This window comes from Polyodon spathula, chromosome 26, assembly GCF_017654505.1.
Source record: "Polyodon spathula isolate WHYD16114869_AA chromosome 26, ASM1765450v1, whole genome shotgun sequence".
Lineage (NCBI taxonomy): Eukaryota > Metazoa > Chordata > Actinopteri > Acipenseriformes > Polyodontidae > Polyodon > Polyodon spathula.
This window is the reverse complement of record NC_054559.1, coordinates 5,869,454-5,890,342: the sequence shown is the minus strand read 5'-3', so window position 1 is coordinate 5,890,342 and position 20,889 is coordinate 5,869,454. Positions and strand designations below refer to the sequence as shown.

General features: G+C 39.8%; 1 protein-coding gene across 2 annotated transcripts in view; it reads left to right on the top strand.

The window, feature by feature from the left end:
• The first annotated feature begins 3,868 nt into the window (after positions 1-3,868).
• lmf1 (lipase maturation factor 1) overlaps positions 3,869-20,889 on the top strand; it is a 257,503-nt gene continuing 240,482 nt past the window's right edge. Inside the window, exons 1-2 of one of the 2 annotated variants that reach the window (XM_041229729.1) lie at positions 3,869-4,159; positions 10,207-10,516. In XM_041229729.1, coding sequence (XP_041085663.1) covers positions 3,934-4,159; positions 10,207-10,516 — 536 coding nt within the window. In that variant the 5' untranslated portion in view covers positions 3,869-3,933. Of the gene's footprint in view, positions 4,160-8,966; positions 9,185-10,206; positions 10,517-20,889 lie in introns of those variants that run through there. The other variant, XM_041229730.1, reaches the window with a different exon arrangement.

Below are 20,889 nucleotides of genomic sequence, written 5' to 3'. Positions count from 1 at the left end.
TTTTAAAGACAAAGCAAAACATTAACAATTGACTTAAAAAACGATGTACAAGATATACGGTATCAAGCGGTGCAGTTGCAAAAACGCGAATAAGGCAAACATATTAAAACCATTTTCGTCAAAAGTTGCAGAATCTCTACAAAAGGCAAATTCAAGGACTAGGTGATTGCTGAGTGTTTAAAATACCAGTGCGAGTATCGCTTGCTCTGATTGATTATCTGAAGATTCGACAGCAAACTCCATTCACTGCTGAAGGGGGAGCTGCGTGTATATGAAGTATCCATGCAGCTTTCTTCAAACTGCATACATATTGTACGAACTGCGGTCTTCGTTACTCTTCATCAAATAAACTTACTCGTATGCTCTTAAATTAGTACAAAGAAGACAATGGGTTAACAAAACTAACAGTTCTAAGAAGTACCACAACACTAATTTATGTTGCTATGTAGTTTTACAAGTGGAAACCATTTTTTGCAACACCTGTGAGAGAGCCCTATTGTTCCCTGCCGCCTCTATATGCAGGAATATATGAAAAGTGAGCAATATAAAATGAAACGCATGAACTCACAACATTTGACTTGCAATGCTATTTTAAAATGGTTAAGTTTAAATATTTGTCACGTGTTTTCTTTACAATAGGCTATGTCCAATTATTATTATTATTATTATTATTATTATTATTATTATTATTATTATTATTATTATTATTTGATCATTTAAAGACCGTTGGCAACATTGATTTAGTTAACTAAATCAATGCAATTTGGAAATGTATTGTGAAATATCATTTGTGAAAAAAAAACAAAAAAAACACAAAAAGGTTTCCACTAATTCTTTGCAAGCTTTTAAGAGCGATAATAACTCGCAATACAGAAATATATTGGACCTTATTTTCTTCTTTCTTTCTAAAAGAAAAAGATTCCAGAGAAAAAAGGTCTCTTTTTTTAATAAATAATAATAATAATAATAATAATATAATAATAATAATAATAATAATAATAATAATAATAATACGTTTTAGGAATTTTTTTTTCACTTAGTTGTAGGTGTTTTTTTTTCCTCTTAGGTGATAGTTAAAAACACAAAACAGTAACATTCGCAAAAATCTGAATTTTAATTGAAGTTAAACTCAGTTGCCTCACTACAGTAACAGTGACAGAAAAGTATAGCACTTGAACGAGACTCTGCAATAAGTTCAGAGGTTCTTTTCGCGTATACTCGCTCCGGACGTCTGCATATTTGGACCATTTTTTTTTCTCTGCAGCTTTTTTGTCGAGGTTTTAAGTTAATGCTGAATTTATTCTAAAAATGTCATGAAGACTCGGCAGAGGAAATCATTAGTCAGATTGCTACTTAGTTTTATCTTAATGGGGAAGCTTATAAAATATCAGAAGCTCTCGAAAATAAGCATCTGTCAAATACACTAGTATTATGTAGTTTTAAAATGACAATAATGGACGTGGGGGCGAGTAACCATAAAACAATATTATTAATATGCTATTTATAAATTATGTATTTAAAACATTCAAATATCTTAACTCCAGTAGCCTACATCGTTCTATTTAATCTGATTTTACTATTAAGTATTGACATGCGAGTGAGCATTATGTACTTGCCCACAGGCCGGTTTAACCTATAGGCCTATTTAACTCTCGTTATAACACATATGAACTTGCTCAACGTATTTTTATCTGTCAAAATTATTAACGCATATAAAAAAAAAATGTATGCATATATTTAAACTCAAGCACATGTGTTAAATTAACACAGATGTATTTGATTTAAGGGAATCAAACATTTTGTCTTAGATTATGCGCGCACGGCACATCATACTTTCTTAATTTCAATTTATTAAATGTTCGATTCTGCAGAAATTAGATTTAATGTGCATTGGCAGCGACTTTATTTTTTTTAACATACAATTTTACTGAAATTTAGATTTTTTCCGAGAGCACGGTGTCTGCATGTCAGAATGTCAGGCTCGCGTCAGGTATATTATATTACCCTGATATTGTATTCTAAACTAGATAATAAAATCAATATTAATATTAATAAAAACGATAAACAAACCCCAGCAACTGGGAGGCGACCAATTAGATTTAGGAATTGAAACAAACAACAAAAAAACAAACAAAAGAAACAAACAACAACAAAAAAAAAGATTAGCTTTAAGGCAAAAAACACACAAAACAAAGCCAAGCAAAAACAAGCAAACAAAAAACCTCAGTGTCAATTACAACGAACTAAAACAAACAGGGTCTGCTGCATCGTAGCATGTTTAGTCAACTAGTGGATTAAGCAGGTTTAGACGATTTGATTGGATTAGTTAGTACTGTACACCTGCTAATCCCGATTGCATCGTACAGAAGTTAATCATCACAAGCGGATCATCTGCTAAATGAGACTAAACAAGATCCCGATTGCAGCGTGCCAAATCAGATTCGTGATGATCCTATTCAAGTGGACTAATTTAGCTCTGTGGAGGATAACATCCTGTACGCTTGCTCGACCTAAGCATTCGCTCCTTAAAATGTTTTGCACTGACAGATGCATTACGCAGATTTATGTGTCCCCATAGAGTTCTGCATCTCCTTAGATTTGACGCCTGCGTAGATCAATATCGCTAAACGTGAACCCTGGATGTTTCTGAACAGTATTGTGCCTAATAAAATTAAAAAGTGTTTTAAAAGAAAAATACAGTTTTATATGTTAGGCCTTGGCTACTTTTAATCAAGAGTTTCGTGTATTGAGCAACGCACGAGGCTGAGCGTACTGTAGAAAATCACTGGTGTTAAATTAGCTGTTTTATTTTGCTACAGAATTACTTTGGTCTTGTTTTTAGTATTTGTTGCAAACTGCAATATAACTCAATGGCAGTGCTTGAGAACACAGCGGGACTCGGGGACAGGAATATCACACATCCACGTCCAGCTTTGAAAAACTGCATCTGCACAGGCATGGAATCATGCGGGGATACAGAATTATATGGGGTACAGAAATCATAAATACACACACACACACACACACACACACACACATACTACATATATAATATATATATATATATATATATATATATATATATATATATATATATATATATATATATATATATATATATATATATATGCCTTTTTATTTAAAATACACATTTAAAATACTCTTTTCTATGCATGTACCTTTGCTACCGTTTTCAGTTAACACAATAACATTTCAATGATTATGCTTTAATTACAAATACGGATCCATTATCACGCAATTCAACTTTTCTCTGCCTATGTAGCAATGTCGTGTATGATCTGCCAGTTTGAAATGTTCAGAAAAAGACATGACATGTATTATCTGACAGTGACTTCCGCATATGGGATTAGTAAAGAAGGGTTTACAGCTATGGATAAAAGTTTAGCATCAACTAGAATTTCAGGATCTAACATATGAACATGATTTAGATATTTCATTTAACATCATGTAATCAAATAAACTACAGGAATTTTTAGTCTGCATTTTAGTCTACTTGATGTCACTAAATCACTGGTGATACAGTTGACCCACTGTGACTGCCAGTCCATATGTACTTTTTTCTTATTTATATTTGTTATTGATTTTCAATAAATAACATTACATATTATATGAAACTACTAACACCAATTCATTCACCAAATATTTATTAAGTATACTGTATGTTAATACATATACTATAAAAAAAAAAAAAAAAAAAAAAAAAAAAAAAAAAAAACCTGTTCTTTTGCAGTACACATAATACAGTATTTTGTAATTTATCGTTTAAGGAGCCTATGCTCACTTGGTTTACGCATTACTTACGCGCTGGAAGCCTAAATGCACAGCCCGGTCGCTGCCAATCACGGCGTGCCTTGTGTATAAACTGCTGGTTTTAAGCAGGGGGTCTGGGCAGGCGCACTGAGCGCAGATAAAATGGCAGCCGCCAGGCAGGACACGCAAAGCAATACAAATGAGTCTTCCAAGTTGAGAAAAAGGCGAGCGGGTTCACCGATACCCAAACAAGACTGTAGCCTTAAAGAGACGGACAACGATGAAAAGAAAGTCAGACTGAAATCTGAAGAGAAAGTTCACCCAATACAAACCGGAACGTTCTGGCTGACAAGGGTTGTGCTACTTAGGTGTACCGCTTTTGTTTACTGTGAGTTAATTACATTTTTATAACTTTGCCGTGCTAACTAAGGTACTAACGACAACGGCGGCAAACCCTGACCTGTAGGTTTTGTTGGAACTGGGTTGTATACAAACACGCATATGTGTTGCCCTGTTACTAACAGTGTTAGTGTGACTATCCTCATGCAGCGGCAGCAGACCGAGTACGACACTTCGCAGGCAAGTGCCCTGTGCCCTATTCAAAACGTAAAGGAATTTACAAGCAGCGCCGTGTTTGTCATTGAGCGCCAATTTAAGTTAATTTAACCCACAGTTGCAAATGCACTCACGTCATCATTTTCTGATTAACAACACGCAACATGAAGCATTGCAACTGTCACTAGTATGTATATGCCAAATCAAAATGTGTTCCCCTCAAGTGTTTAAACATACGTGGTGAGTTCTGAGCCGTGCACAGGACGATTAGAAGATGATGGGACAAAAAAAAACGCCTCCAATATAGTCAATTTCAGTCCAAATGTAATGTGACACTAGTAAGACAGGCCTGATGCTAGTAGGTAAGATATATTTAAGAATGCACAACAAGACTCCTGTTCCAACCCTTGTCCATTATTCAGGCAACACAAAAAGATGCAATATCAAAAATACATAACTGAAAGGACTGTGTTTTAAAATAAGTAGGCTTCCATTTATATGTACTGTATTGGTTTTGTTGGTATAGTACTATATTTAACAGAAAAAAAAATTAACTGAGAAAGCTGTGATTCTGAAAATATCACTTGCCAAAAGAGGACACATGGACTGTAATACAGTACATACCCTTGAATTCAGTATGTATTATAGCAGTATGTAAAATTCCCTGTTAATGACCCAACAGCAAAATGAAATCAAAATGTTACCCATGCACAGAACTAGGTACAACGTAAAGATTAATGCAATTTCGTCATGTGTAACTGGAGGAAGCACTGTGTAACTGCACAATAAAAACAGACTGATTTGGCATGCAGAGAGAGAGAGAAAAAATGCGGGCTGTGACGGATATTCAAATAAATTGTAACATTGAAGAGATAGGCTTTGTATCAGAAAACTGGTGACAAAGCTGGAAATCGTGTGTGATGGGTAAATGCATTAATGTGTTACATATATAATGGGGATTGATTTTATTCTTAATACAAGGGCGGTAAAAGGTGACTGATGTGTATCTGGGTATCTGGTGCTGACTAATAATGATTTAAAAAAAAAAAAATCAATACAACATTGTAATAAAAGAACATTTTCGGAAAATAATTTGTAGTCTAGGAATTTTCAATTACAGTTTTTGTTTGTCAATTACTGAAGGTAGGTAGTTTTAGATGAGGCATAGTACTGAGGCAAGCGAAACTGCAGCAATGCGACAAAATGAATAGAACCTGTACTTTTGTAAGTATCTTTCACACCACAAGCAATGCGACACTTGGCACTGGTGCGACGTGAAATAAATACGATTGAGTCCTATTTTTTTGCGATTTGTCGCGTGTCATCTAGGGCATTGAGCAATCAGAGAACAGCTTCAATGCACGTGATCCAGCAGGGTGAAGAAGCATTCAGAATGTCAGAGGAAACAATAATACTTGCCATTGAAAAAGTACCCAGAGCTTTATGACAAAGGTCATCACAATTATAAAGATACAGATTTCAAAGACAATATATGGGTCTATATATACAGTAGATGCTGCTTATTAGCAACCTCTCGGTTCCCAGCAAAAAGTTGTTTTTAAATGAACGTTTTTATTAAGCAAAAAGCCACATTTTCAAGTGTCTGAGGAAAAATGATGTATACTATAGTTGTAGAAACAACGCACTGAAATACATGTCTTGGTTCGTTAGTGTTAAAAAAGAAACATGAAAAACACCAAATAAACAAAAAAACTATACACAGTACTATATTGTGCACATAGTACTACAACAACGTACTATCAATATCCTTAAAAACAGTAAGCAAACTTTTGAAAAAAGTAGTTGTCCAATGTTTTTTTTTTATGATTTGCCACCTCCAGCTTTAAATCACTCAATTTTGCTTGCAGCTTCATAGACAATTTCAAAGTGTGGGATACAATAGATTTTGGGATGCCAAACTTTCTGCTGCCCGTATTTGTTTAGCACCAGGTTCACGTAGTGCCTCCAAATCCAAACTTTATTGGCTATTGAAAGGTCTACACGTTTTGAAGCCATGATGACAGACGACAATCAGACTCAATAAATGTACAGCTGCGTTAAGAAAACTGATACATAAATAGACGGTGTGATGCATGCTCACAGTGTATTTGTCATTAAGTGGCAGACGGTTGCTAATATATTTATAATTTATAATTTCTTGAAAAAAACAGAATTTTAGGGAAAATCCAAACTGCTAATTCACATACCCTGAGAAGGAAAATGAAATGTATAGCTAGTTGAGGCACCTTTAGCAAGAATAACCTCTTTTAAACGATTAGGATATTTGTCAAAGAGCTTTTGGCATGATTCTTTTGTGATTTTTGACCATTCTTCAATGCAAAATTGTTCTATTTCATTTAAATTCCATGGACTTCTCTTGTGCACAGCCTTCTTCAACTCATACCAAAGACTCTCAATCAGATTTAGATCAGGGCTTTGACCAGGCCATTCCAGAACATTGATTGTATTCTTCTTTAACCATTGTGAAGTAGATTTTGGTATGTGCTTTGGATCGTTGTTGTGTTGGAACGTCCAATTATGCTTTAAACCAAGTTTTATAGCATAGGGTTTCAGATGATTGGCCAATGTCTTTTGGTATGGTAAGTTTCCTGTGCCATTAGAAGAAAAACAGCCCCACAGAAGGATATTACCACTTCCATGCTTGACAGCAGGTATGGCGTTCTTTTCTCTGTACGCCTCACCAGGCTTTCTCCAAACAGAACGACTATCAGTGTGACCAAATAGCTCGAATTTTGTTTCATCATTCCACAAAATCTTTGACCAGAACTCATTCAGATGCCATTTTGCAAACCTTTTGTGATTGTCCTTTAAGCTTTTTCCTAAGAGTGGCTTTTAACTTGGCCTGAGACCATTGAGACCTTCACCATGCAATACTCAACCTATAGGTGAAATGGAAACCCCAGTCACACTTGCAGACAATTCACTTTGAATAATTTTTAATAACCTTCCTCACAATTCTTCTACTTGTTCTTGGTGAAATAACCTTTCTTTTAGACTGAGGGTGCGTTGTGACAGTACCATGAGTCTTGTATTTCTTGATAATAGAAACAATAGTTGAAATTGAGATACTCAGCTGCTTGGACATCTTCTTGTATCATTCTCCAACTTTTGACAATAAATCATTTTCTGTCTAAGGTTTTCAGATATCTCTTTACTTTTTCCCATATTGACTTGTTGGTAATGACAGCAATCATCCTATACCTAAACCTTTTATACTCTATGAATGTTCACCTTACAATCCAGCTTTTTCTAGACCTTTCTAGAATTAGGTTCTGCATTATGATATTGAAAATTCTAGCACCTTGTAGACAATACTATCATAGCATCAGATAGTATGAGTACTTTTGAATTAGCATTTTTGTAGTTTTGCAAAAAAATTGCTGAAATAAATAATTGTAGTTCTGCTTGTAACATTGTTTCCTCATCCACAAAAGCAAAACTTTTGCTACTAAAGATTTTTCCTAAAATTCTTTGTTTTTGAGAAATTTCTAGAAATTATAAATTTCCACTGGGACATGTAAACTTTTGATTACAACTGTATTGGAGGTTGGCATGGGTACCCGAAAACCCATGTAAAACAAAGGTTTTAAATTATCCAACGCTACCAGGGTCACTTTTTACTACCCTGGTTTCAATTTATTAATGTGAGAATTTAAAGAAAATGTCGAAACTCTCATAGTTCAATCGTAATGTACTCTGGGAATGTAGTTTATTGGTGTCCACTGCCCACTGTTAATCACACACTAAAAACTACAACTCCCATACCCTGCCAATTTCACGGATTTTTTCAGTGCGATGGCTACTCGTTTCCAGACAGTTTAAAAACTTGTCAAACCAAGTTGAGGAAAATAATAATTTATTTTCATGTGATTGAAGATGTTTCAAAAGAAAACAGCGATGAACAAAATTCAGATATGTCGGCATCTTTACAAGAAAGAAGCAATGAATATATTTATTATTATTATTATTATTATTATTATTATTATTATTATTATTATTATTTTATTATTATTTCAATGTTTCTAGTACTGAAAAGGTTACACTAGTCCACAGATCCGAATGGACTAAATCTACATGCACTACGTTTAAATATGTATCATGCACTTAAAACAATATGTGATTTTTTTTGTTTTTTTTTAAATCATTACCCGGAAAAGATCCTGGTACCGGGTATTTTTCATGGCATGTACCCAGTTATGGATTTTCTACCTGTGCCGAGCCTATATATATATATATATATATAAATTCTCAGGGTGTTGTATAGAACTATGGTAAGGTAAATTATATATTGGGTATTATTAGACATTGCTACAGAGTACTGAAATAACCTGCTTTAATAAGCTGCACATTTTCATGACATTTTAACTGTTATTACCGGTGTTTCATCTGGCACAACAAAGGAAGCACACATACTCAGTAATGGTTCTTTTGTTAGCTGCTGGCCACAGATCTACCAGTAAAAGGAAGCAACTGCATCCCAGACAGAAGCTGTTTGTGTGAGGAAAACAATGCACTTTCACTAAAATAAAATAGCCTCATTAATGAGGGCCAGTGGTGGCTGAGGGAGATAGGAGAGAGTGAGATAAGAAGAGATTGCATCTCTTTTTTGTCAAGACTTCTTTATATTCCTATATTGTAGGTTGATTTTTAATCATAATCCTTCATATGAATGAAAAGGTACAGCTAGTGGAATCAGTGCTGCAAGAGAAGCCATGAGTCTTGGAACTAGAAAGATCAATGCTGAGCATGTGAAGGGTTTATTTGTGGTGCAAGTTGATGAGATTTTGAGCCAATGAAAAGGATTATTTTAGGAGGCCATCAGATGACAGAATAATTGGTAAGAGTACTGTATTTTTAATTAGGCTGAATGATGTTAAGCCATTTTCTTTTTGTGAAAGATGTGAAACCATTACAGAATTGGCAGGGTTTTCGCTGGTGGCGTGGGCTCATTTTTCATTCTTTTTGTATTTTGTTCTTGCAGTGTCATTTAAAGCTTTTTGCTGTTTTTTGCAGATTTACTCTTTCTAGATGTCTAACCAAGACTGAATATGATCCATTGTTGTCAGACTCCTGTTATAAGATAAAATGCAGTAGTGTTAGCTCTGTGCCAAACGTGGTAATTCTAGCAATTTAGTTAGTTTTAATTACAGTTTTAAAAGTGTCTAATGTCTACAAGAATTATGTATAATCAATTGAGATATTGTACAGTATATTTCATTAAAATATAGTACAAATCATCAACCAAAAACAGCAGCAGACAATACATATCAGTAGAACAAGATAGATTTTGACAGTTTAATTGTAACAACATTTTTAAAAAAACACATCAGAACGTATACGTGTGCACTACGATCGACCCAGTCCCATTTTTTCCTTTCTTTAAAAAAGGAAATGGTTATAAACTTGGTTGTAATGTGTATATATATATATATATATATATATATATATATATATATATATATATATATATATATATATATATATATAATGTCACAATGAAGGGTTAAATGTGTACTTTGCCACTAAACTATAATGGTTCAAGTTAATACAGTATAATAAAGTAACAGATCTCTATTCAGGTTGCTTCTCTGGATTACTAAAGACTAACATCACTTAGTAAGTACCTGTACACATGTTATTCAGGCTATGTTGTCAGTGTAATTCTCTATAGTGAATTGATAATTGGAGAACACTGATATGAAACCTCCAAGTACAGTAGGTAGTTCACTAGGCAACTTTTTCAGGACCATTATTATGTAGTAATGGTCATGCTGTTGGCTGTTTGTTCAATTAATTCAGAAGATTCTGAGATATACTGTATAATTCCAATTTCATTCTAGTATAATTTTCCCCCTACAGTGGTGGCTTTCTTGGTTGCCTACGACCAAAACAAGCAGCTGATTGGAGAGAAGGGACTGCTGCCATGCAAGCAGTATTTGAAAAGTGTCAAACGCTACGTTGGTGGAAAGATCGACATGAAAGCCTTGAGCTACACTCCTACTGTCCTGTGGTTCCTTGACTGGTCTGACATGGATGCCAACCTGGACTGCATTGCCCTGCTGGGCCTAGGTCTCTCCACCTTCGTACTGCTCACTGGATGTGCCAACATGATAATCATGAGCCTGCTATGGATTCTGTATCATTCCCTGGTCAACGTTGGACAGATCTGGTAAGTGAATGAAACATGTTTTGGGATAGGTGTGCAGTCATAATAACATTTTCCTTTTAATATCTCCAGCTAGAAGATTCAAGTTTGAGAAACTGAGGGTCAGCGCTTTACAGGGCCTACTGTATTTGGCATACTACTTTAATGCCTTTTATCAATGCAGACTTGGTTTCAAATCCAGCTCAGGTCGCAAGAGCTGTTAGTTTCGTGGTCTCTGCTTAGCCTCCAGTGGACATTAGACCATTTCACAAAGCCAGCACACAGCCAGGTCTCACAATGGTAAGTTTTTGCTTCGAAGAGGCCAGGACTGGCTGGAGATATTAGAGTTGATAGAGGTGTGCTCAGAGCTGTGAGGGATACTAGAGTTGATAGGGGTGTGCTCAGAGCTGTGAGGGATGTTAGAGTTGATAGGGGTGTGCTCAGAGTGAGGTATATTACAGTTGATAGGGGTGTGCTCAGAGCTGTGCAGGATATCAGAGTTGCTAGGGGTGTGCCCAGAGTGAGGGATATTAGAGTTTATAGAGGTGTGCTCAGAGTGAGGGATATTAGAGCTGATAGGGGTGTGCTCAGAGCATCACGATTTCTTGTCAAATATTTACGATTAAGATTGTCGGCGGTAAGCAGTGTTTTAGCTGATGGACAGACAGTACTGTTGCACGAAGTTACTAATACATACTCTGCAATAAACAGTTGCTGTCTAGAAAAGCACAGCGCTCTGACAAACTCATTATCACAGTCGTTCTGCGCTCTCTTTTTATTAAAGCGCTTGTAAAAGCTGCATAAATGGATTGCTTGTCTCTCAGTTCACCTTCTTGTTTTAGTTTAATGTGCCGCTTATTTCAGTATGTTCTTTTATTGTCAGTGCGAACATATACCTCAATGCAGCAATATTTGCGTTATGCGTCCTCTGCCTTGTCTGACCCACTTCTGCTATTTTTGCTTTTTGTATACTTCGAAACATTAGTTTTCTTTTGAATATTCATAAACTGATTTATGTTTTCTCCCAATTCCTCATCCACCGAAAATATTATATTTTCGTTTAAGTATTTCAATTTAATTTTTGATCGTTAGCAGTTACTACGCCCAGCAAATGCCACAATAATCATCAGGTGATAATGTGTTTGTGAAGTCACATAGAACTGCGTTTGAACTTTTTTGATCTTCTGATGTCTAACGTCTGCTGTATCCTAGGATACAGTGTAGGGATGTCGGAGACAATAGGATTTTAATCAAAATATTGTATATTTCATAGAAAATAGTAACAGGAAAATGAGCAACATGCAAAGACCTAATTATCTTATTACACATATAGTAGTATTCCATAATGTATGTTTTGATACTGTAGGGATCGCACACCTGTGTATAACATACTGTACATCTTTGTTTCTAGCTATGGTATGTCCTCTAGTGTGTAGTTTCTATGGGTAACTAAAAACCACGATGTAAGTTGCATTGTGTGGCGCACACAGTATAGGGGTTCATGGCGCTGTGCTGGAAACCATTTGCTTGTAGAAAGTTAGTTTTGGGTCAGAACTGCATGCAGAACTTTGTATTTTTGTGTCTGCTGTAAACAGAAATTTTAAAATACCAAGTTTAAGCAAAAAATCTCCTTCAGAAGAGACTGGCAGTCTGCTGTACATTTCTGCTTTAACCTCAAATTGCAGTAAAGTACTTGCTTTATTGCAGAATACCCATGTAGGACCTTCATTCCCAGCTGTGTTCTTCAGTAGATGCAGATGTTTAGTAAGCATTTAGTAAGTTCTGTAGACCTGACAATCGGCCAAACACATTTCTGAGTACACTGCAGTGACCTATTTTTGTTTTTAATTGGAGCATTATCCAGCAATACTGTATTTGTGTGTTCATGCAGAATGCAATTATGAGGCTTAAATCACTACTGTAGGACTGTTGTTTCTTGTGCTACCTCAGAACATTTGAGCAATGATTTAAATACAGTAAAGCTACAACCCAGATATTCAGTAAATCTTGGTACTGTTTTGGACCATGATTGTTTACTGGTCACAGCATGCTATGACGTTGACTGTTTGTGACCATGTATAATAAAACTTATATGAGCTGATCATGCTGCCGTAAACCAAGGATGGTGTGACAATGATTAACCTTGGTAAGTATGGCCAAATTAACCAGGATACAAAAACATGACACAAGTCTGAGATGGACTGAACTTGTCTTGGTTACACAAGTGTCCCTCCCTCTCTTCTTTGTTCATTTCTCACCTCTCCCTGTTCTGTGTAACTTATTTATTCAAGTTGTAGATGAATGGTAACATGTAGATATTGGCTCAGGTTATCACTGAAAGCCATTTCTGACTGGTTAACTAATCCACCTGAGATGTTTGTTATGGAGACAGAACTATCCTATGTACTTATGTATGTACTTTTTGCTCAAAATAACCATAGCATGAATTGCTGTGGAATCTTTTAGACTGTTTTTTAAGACCAGAACACTGGGCCATCGTAAATGTAGGAAAGAGGTTAAGAGTTTAGTTACAGTAATTTACATCAACCTAAATTCAAAATTAAATGAAAATTTTTTTTGTTGGGGGGTGGGGGTGGGGGTGGGGGTTGGGGTTGGGGGGGGGGGGAAAGGACCTTCCTTCTTCCTTCCTGTCCAGGAAGTTAGCTTTGGAACTTCCTGTCCTGGCAATTGAGAGTATCCATTTCAAAGCATGTTGGCCATCAGATTTACTTGCAGATGTTACATACCAAATGTGTCAGATATTATAGCTTAGATGGATACAGTGTGAGACAGGATTTTAAAAGCAATGAGGGATAAATAATCCCAACAGACCACTTGCTTTTAGAATACTTCATATCTGCTGTTTCAGTTTTAACCAACCTCTCTTTGAATATCTGGAATTGAAGCTAATTCAGAAGCATCGAAAGCTATTTAACAATCCAAACAAAACTGATTATACCCTAAATAGCTGCGACCCTGCAGTTTTCTGGGCTTTCAAAAAATGACAGTTGTATTTAGATGTTAATAAGTGGGTTAATCTCAGCCCTGTGCGAGCGCAGTGGTAGGTTTAATGTAGAGTAAATGAACAGTGGTAATAAGATCTGTAGGTGTTTAGATTAACATGGACCAGAATAGGTTTTAATGATTAAGCCCATTCTGCCTTAGCTAAGAACACAAACGGCTGGATTTTATCATGAATCTAGTGCAGGGATGAAAATTTAAACCGCCCGGGGTGTGGTGATATTGGAGTGAATCACACACCCTGAAATGCCTTATTGCGCTTATAAAACTAACTAAACTTGATCTTTTTTATTTTGTTAAAAAAAAAAAAAAAAAAAAAAAAAACATGTTTTAATTAACAAAAAAGTCATTTTAGGTTGTGAACTGTGTATTTGTGACAGGCTGGCGAGTGGTTAGAGGTCCAGAGACAGACTGCAGTTCAAAAAAATAATGCTTTTATTATAAATAAACACAAAAATAAAAGGGCACAAGGGCCAAAACAAAGGGATTTAAACTCAAAAAGAAAGACAAAAAGCAAAACTTACAAAATTAAGGTTTCCAGGCTGGGCGATGCCTTTACTGGATTCAAAAATCATAAACAACAAAAACCCACCAACCTGCTTCCTCAACTCCCTCCTCCCAATGGGAAGCAGAGGCCTCCTTTTATGTCAAGTGGCTCGGCGCTGATTGATTGTTAATTAAGCTAATCAACCCCAGCCAGCTGAACACAGTGAACCCAGGCAGGTAGGGGAATTTAACCCCATCCCTGCCAATTTCTAAAGGGCAGAGGCCACACACCTCCCCCCATGCAAAACGTACACCGGCCGCAATCGGCCAACTGCCCCCCCCCCCCCCCCCCCCCCCCCCCCCCAAGAGTCCAATTATGTCCCTTGGGTGGGCTGTTTCGGTGGGCGGTGGTGGGTGGGGTTGATGTCGGAGCCCCTAAGCCTTCTTTGGTTGAGGGGGCCCCGGATCTCCAAGGTAATATGGTGAAGCTGTCATGGGACCTGGACTCTCCAGCTGATGCAGTGCTGGTGGGCAGGCAGCACCCCCGGACAGCGTGGGTACGGCCTCCTTGGACGGCGTGGATCCCCCTAGCAGCGCCTGACACTCCGGTGGCGTTGGACCCTTTAGTGGCACTGAACCCTCCGAGGACGGCGGTCCGGCTCCCTCTGGTAGCGGAGACGGCGGCCTGGCTCCCTCTGGTGGCGGAGACGGCGACGGCGGCAGGGGACCCTCGGCAACCCTAGGAAGGAAAAAGGAGACACCAGCAACCCCAGGCGATGCGGAACAGCATGGATTCACAAGCGATGCGGAGCAGCAGGCAACCCCAGGCGATCCAAATGTGTCATCCCTGAGTGGAGCGGGCGTGGCATCCCCAAGTGGTGCAAGGCAGGCATCCTTGGACGGTGCAAGGTAGGCATCCTTGGGCGGTGCAAGGCAGGCATCCTTGGGTCATAGCTCCTCCCCTCTGGGCTCTGGGAGCGGCGGCTCCTCCCCATTGGGCTCTGGGAGCGGCGGCTCCTCCCCTCTGGGCTCTGGGAGCGGCGGCTCCTCCCCTCTGGGCTCTGGGAGCGGCGGCTCCTCCCCTCTGGGCTCTGGGAGCGGCGGCTCCTCCCTCTCTGGCTGTGGGAGCGGCGGCTCCTCCCTCTCGGGCTCTGGGAGAGGCGGCTCCTCCCTCTCTGGCTCTCGGGGCGGCGGCTCCTCCCTCTCTGGCTCTCGGGAGCGGCGGCTCCTCCCTCTCTGGCTCTCGGGACGGCGGCTCCTCCCTCTCTGGCTCTCGGGACGGCGGCTCCTCCCTCTCTGGCTCTCGGGACGGCGGCTCCTCCCTCTCTGGCTCTCGGGGCGGCGGCTCCTCCCTCTCTGGCTCTCGGGAGCGGCGGCTCCTCCCTCTCTGGCTCTCGGGACGGCGGCTCCTCCCTCTCTGGCTCTCGGGACGGCGGCTCCTCCCTCTCTGGCTCTCGGGACGGCGGCTCCTCCCTCTCTGGCTCTCGGGACGGCGGCTCCTCCCTCTCTGGCTCTCGGGACGGCGGCTCCTCCCTCTCCCATTTCTTATTTATTTCTATGTGGATATTTATAGAGGGGTAGCTCCTAAACAATATTAATTTATTTTTTGCTCAGCCCAATGCTGATTTCAGGGTGACCCCAGGCGATCCAAATGTGTCATCCCTGAGTGGAGCGGGCGTGGCATCCCCAAGTGGTGCAAGGCAGGCATCCTTGGACGGTGCAAGGTAGGCATCCTTGGGCGGTGCAAGGCAGGCATCCTTGGGTCATAGCTCCTCCCCTCTGGGCTCTGGGAGCGGCGGCTCCTCCCCTTGGGCTCTGGGAGCGGCGGCTCCTCCCTCTCTGGGCTCTGGGAGCGGCGGCTCCTCCCCTCTGGGCTCTGGGAGCGGCGGCTCCTCCCCCTCTGGGCTCTGGGAGCGGCGGCTCCTCCCTCTCTGGCTCTGGGAGCGGCGGCTCCTCCCTCTCTGGCTCTGGGAGCGGCGGCTCCTCCCTCTCTGGCTCTGGGAGCGGCGGCTCCTCCCTCTCGGGCTCTGGGAGCGGCGGCTCCTCCCTCTCTGGCTCTCGGGGCGGCGGCTCCTCCCTCTCTGGCTCTCGGGACGGCGGCTCCTCCCTCTCTGGCTCTCGGGACGGCGGCTCCTCCCTCTCTGGCTCTCGGGACGGCGGCTCCTCCCTCTCTGGCTCTCGGGACGGCGGCTCCTCCCTCTCTGGCTCTCGGGACGGCGGCTCCTCCCTCTCTGGCTCTCGGGACGGCGGCTCCTCCCTCTCTGGCTCTCGGGACGGCGGCTCCTCCCTCTCTGGCTCTCGGGGCGGCGGCTCCTCCCTCTCTGGCTCTCGGGACGGCGGCTCCTCCCTCTCTGGCTCTCGGGACGGCGGCTCCTCCCTCTCTGGCTCTCGGGACAGTGGCTCCTCCCTCTCCCATTTCTTATTTATTTCTATGTGGATATTTATAGAGGGGTAGCTCCTAAACAATATTAATTTATTTTTTGCTCAGCCCAATGCTGATTTCAGGGTCAAAACACCAGCGAAACATGGCACACATGCCAATGTATGTATTGTGGTTGAATAAGTAACTGTATTTAGGGGGTTAAGGGCGAAACCAGGTGGTCTGGTGAGTCTAGTTTTGCCCGGGCCAATCAAGTTTCGCCAAGGGCTTTTGGGCGAATCCCGAAGTTACCACTTTTTTTCAGCACTCTAGATTGGCCCTTAACTTGAAAAAGATGACTGGGCAAACCCGTTTTTCCAACAGTTTCACTGAATTTCGGGACTAGCCAAGGCGAGTCTAGTTTCACCCAGTGCTTCAGAATCAATGCTGGCCGAATCTGGTTTGCCCATGCCATTAATTTGGGCGAGTCTGGTTTTGCATTTCTCCACTCTTCCCTGCCAGCTTCCAAGTGCGTGCTGGGGTACCTGCCTCGCCTCCACTTCTGACAACAATGTAGCGACGGTGTGCTGGGTTTCCTGCGATGGTGCTGAAAAGGCAGATTCATTCTTGCTCTAAAATAGCACAACGTGTTTTTTTGTCCCAAGTGGTTTTCCTTAAAGCTCACTATGAGTGCGCGCGCATAATCTGACTTGTTTACTTTTTGCAGTCTAAAAACTTTAAATAGAGGCTCAAGTGTTGCTGTGTTGATCCTGTGTTTATATATATATATATATATATATATATATATATATATATATATATATATATATATAAATATATATATATATCATTAGAGTGATATCACATGGAGATCTTTTTAATTTGCCATTTTTTAAAACTGGTACGCAAATTCTGGTGAGGCGGTAAATAAGTGCAAGATATTTTTGTCATTTGTAACGAACATGAACCTCTGATTTTTGTATCCGAATACATGTAAAAAAAAAAATTCATTTGAATATTTGGATATTTGTCCCAGCTCTATCAGTACTGGGGCAGGTATCCGAATATTCGAACAAATAGAAATATAAAAATACAATTAATTAGTAAATGAACTGGAGAGAAGGGCATTAGTGGAAAATTGTTAACCTGAGGAGAGACTGTTGTTATTGACAGAGGGCTATAATACCCAAAGCTACAGGAGGTAATAGTCATCCTGAGGGGCATTTAATTTTCCACTGTGGCTGAGTCTGCTGAACATAATTAATATATTACTCAGTCAAGAAAATAAGTGAGGCAAGGTTGGGTAGTAAATATGACTTTATATTTTGTTTAAATATCACTGATACAGCACAAGTAAGTAAATAACAAATAAATAACAGAAAGTTATGTTTTTGAAGTTAATACTGCATAGTTGTCAAAGTTTTTCTCCATCTGTGTGGTTTATATCTTGCACAGTTTATGTGTGGTTTATATTTGTTTTTGTCAAGTTGAATTTAAAGAAAATCAAAAAGCATTGTTTGGAGCATCATTCTTTTTAGTATGTCTTGCAATTCATTTTTTAATAACTCACAGAATCGGTATTCAGTCATTTTCTCATGTTGTGAGGGGTGAAAGGGAAAAAGGCATTCCCTTGAAAAGGGGTGGGACTGACAGTGATGTGAACCAATCATATTGAGAGATGGAGACTGTTGCCTGGTGGTGTAAGGATGTCGGGGCAATAGTTCAGTCGCCATGCACCATAGATTCTTTAAGAAATGAAATCTCTTAATGTCATCTCACAAACCTGCTTATTGTCATGTTTTCTGCAGCCTGTCAAATGCTGCGTGACCAGGCTTTACTAAGTAACCACAGGATATAATTAATTTCCAATGCAACTAACAACCAATAATTATGATAAACATTTTGTGCAGCCTATCAAATGCTGTGTGAGTGTCTGTGGCAAAGTGGTTGGTAAGGGGAACAGATGTCGCGGTGATGCGGTGCAGGAGTGATGAACAGACAACAGTGATTCAGTGAATAAGTGCTTTATTGCTCTTTTCCAGGTCTGGCGACCGTCAAAAATAATAAAGCCCCGGCAATACACAACAATGTGTAAAGCACGGGGATAATAAAAACAAGGGCACAATCCCGAACAAAAACAACGGTACGGTCACCAGTCCTGGGTGATCGAAAACGTGCAGGTGCTCAGTGCAGTGGTGCTCCGGATAGTGCTTTACGTGGCGACAGCTCCGGAGGTGTGCGTTAACTGTCTAGTGGTGCGAAAAAGACAGACAATTAAACAAAGACAACACACAACACGTAATACACTCTGAGAGCTCCTCTTTCAGTCCTTCTCTCCTCACGTTACCCAAACGAAGGAGAATATCAGCGTTACCCTGGCCCCTATATGTAATCCCGCATGATATCGAGATAAACGGTTGCAGCTGCCTTATTACTTGCAGCTGCCTCTCGTTTACCTTTCAAATCAATACGGTCTTACAACAGAGTCGCGCTCCTCTCCAGGCTGACCCACTTCCCTGACCCGGAAATGAACTGTCAGGCCAGCCCTTCCAGATACTTCTCCTCCCGTTCTTTAGCGCCCTCACAGGTCGGGAGGAAGATTCATCACCAGAACTCATCTTTCCGTCACAGTGTCTTAATGGGATATGGTTCAGTTACAAAACACCAATGTCATTAAGTCAGTCTTATACAAATGCACAAAAAGTATTGATAGCTCTCATCAGCCGACAATTCATGCCCTTTTAGATAATGACACAAACTGTTTCGTTCCAGTTAATGGTACAAAACGTATTTGTCCTAATTCATTACTCTGGATCACAAACGTGCAAAGGAAATGCTTTGACAGGATTAAGACAGAAGTGTAATTCAATGTCCCTCACTACCGATGTATGGACAGGCATGACCCAGGAAGCCTTTTTAACAGTCACCTGCCATTACATTAAGCAAAACTGGGTCAAAAGTATTAGCGACGTGAAAATTACACAAGAGAGACAGCTGTGAATTTAGCAGAAAGGATCAATCTGACAAACACAGCATTTGAAATGGCTACAAAAGTAATAGCTTGTGCTTACGACAATGCGGCCAAAGTGTGCAGAGTAATGTCTTTGCTTTCTGTAAGCTAGCGTGCTGTGGTACTTTTTGGTAGCGTGGCAAATGTGAGCTGTGCATTCAGAAAAGCTTTGAGGATGTGCGACAAGTCCATACGTTACGTTAATGGCAGCAGCAAGGAGACTGGTTGCACATTTTGAAAAGAGTGAGGTGGCAACAAGTGCTTTAAATAGGAAACAAACAGAAATGCTGAACACAGAAAAAGCACCACTCAGGTTAATACAAGACGTACAAACAAGGTGGAACACGGTTTATTATATGTTTGAATGCCTTATTGAATTAAAATGGCCAGTTATTGCTGTTTTGTCAAACCCAGATTTGACCAAAAAGTCTGACTCAGCTACATGAGACCTCACGACTGAGCAGTGGAAGCTGAGATACTACCTCTGCAGCCATTTGAACTGACTACAGTACTTTTGAATGCAGAGAAAAACGTTACAGCTAAAAAGCCTTGGCAAAGAGTATGTTAAGTATCCCTGCAATACCGGTCTCGAGCGGGTGTGTGTTCAGCAAAGCGGATGGTTGTGAACAAACTGTGTTCTTCTGTGAAATCAAAGGATGTGGATGACATAACGTTTCTGAGTAATAATAAAAAAAAAAAATGCTCTGGAGAGAGCACAGACTTTGTTACGTTGGACTTGTAAATAGTTATTCTTGTGTTCCCCGTTGGAGTTATTTTTCCCTCTAATCCGGTTGCTGTCAAGACATCTTAGTTAAGACAGTAATATTTTTTATGTTTTATTAACGACAGTGTGACTAGACATAAATAATTAGAAATGTGTAATTTTTTGTTCAACTTGAGAAATGTTTACTTTTCATGATCAGATTTGATGAAAATATATGTACTTATTATTTACACGTTTCTTTTGCATTATTAAAAGCGATGCACCGGGTCTTTGTGAAAACGATGCATCGATAGCAAAAAAAAACACTATCGTATATATATATATATATATATATATATATATATATATATATATATATATATATATATATATATATAAAAATGTATTTATTTCTGGTTGCGTAAGTAGTCAGTCCCTAAAGTCAGTACTTGGGTGGGAAAATTGCTCCAGTTCTGATATGTTTGTTGAGGATCGTCGATGGACTGCAATCTTCAAGTCTCACCATAAATTATCGATTGGAATCAAGTCAGGACTTTGTCTGGGCCACTCAAGAACATTAATTATCTTCTTGTTCAACCACTTCAGTGTGGCTTTGGCTTTGTGCTTTGGGTCATTATCCTGCTGAAATGTGAATTTCCTCCCCAGTTTCAGAGTCTTGGCTGACTCAAACAGGTTTTCCTCAAGGATTCGTCTGTACTTTGAACCATCCATTCTACTCTCTATCCTGACAAGCTTCCCAGTCCCTGCTGAAGAGCAGCATCCTCATAACATGGTGCTGCCACAACCATGCTTGACAG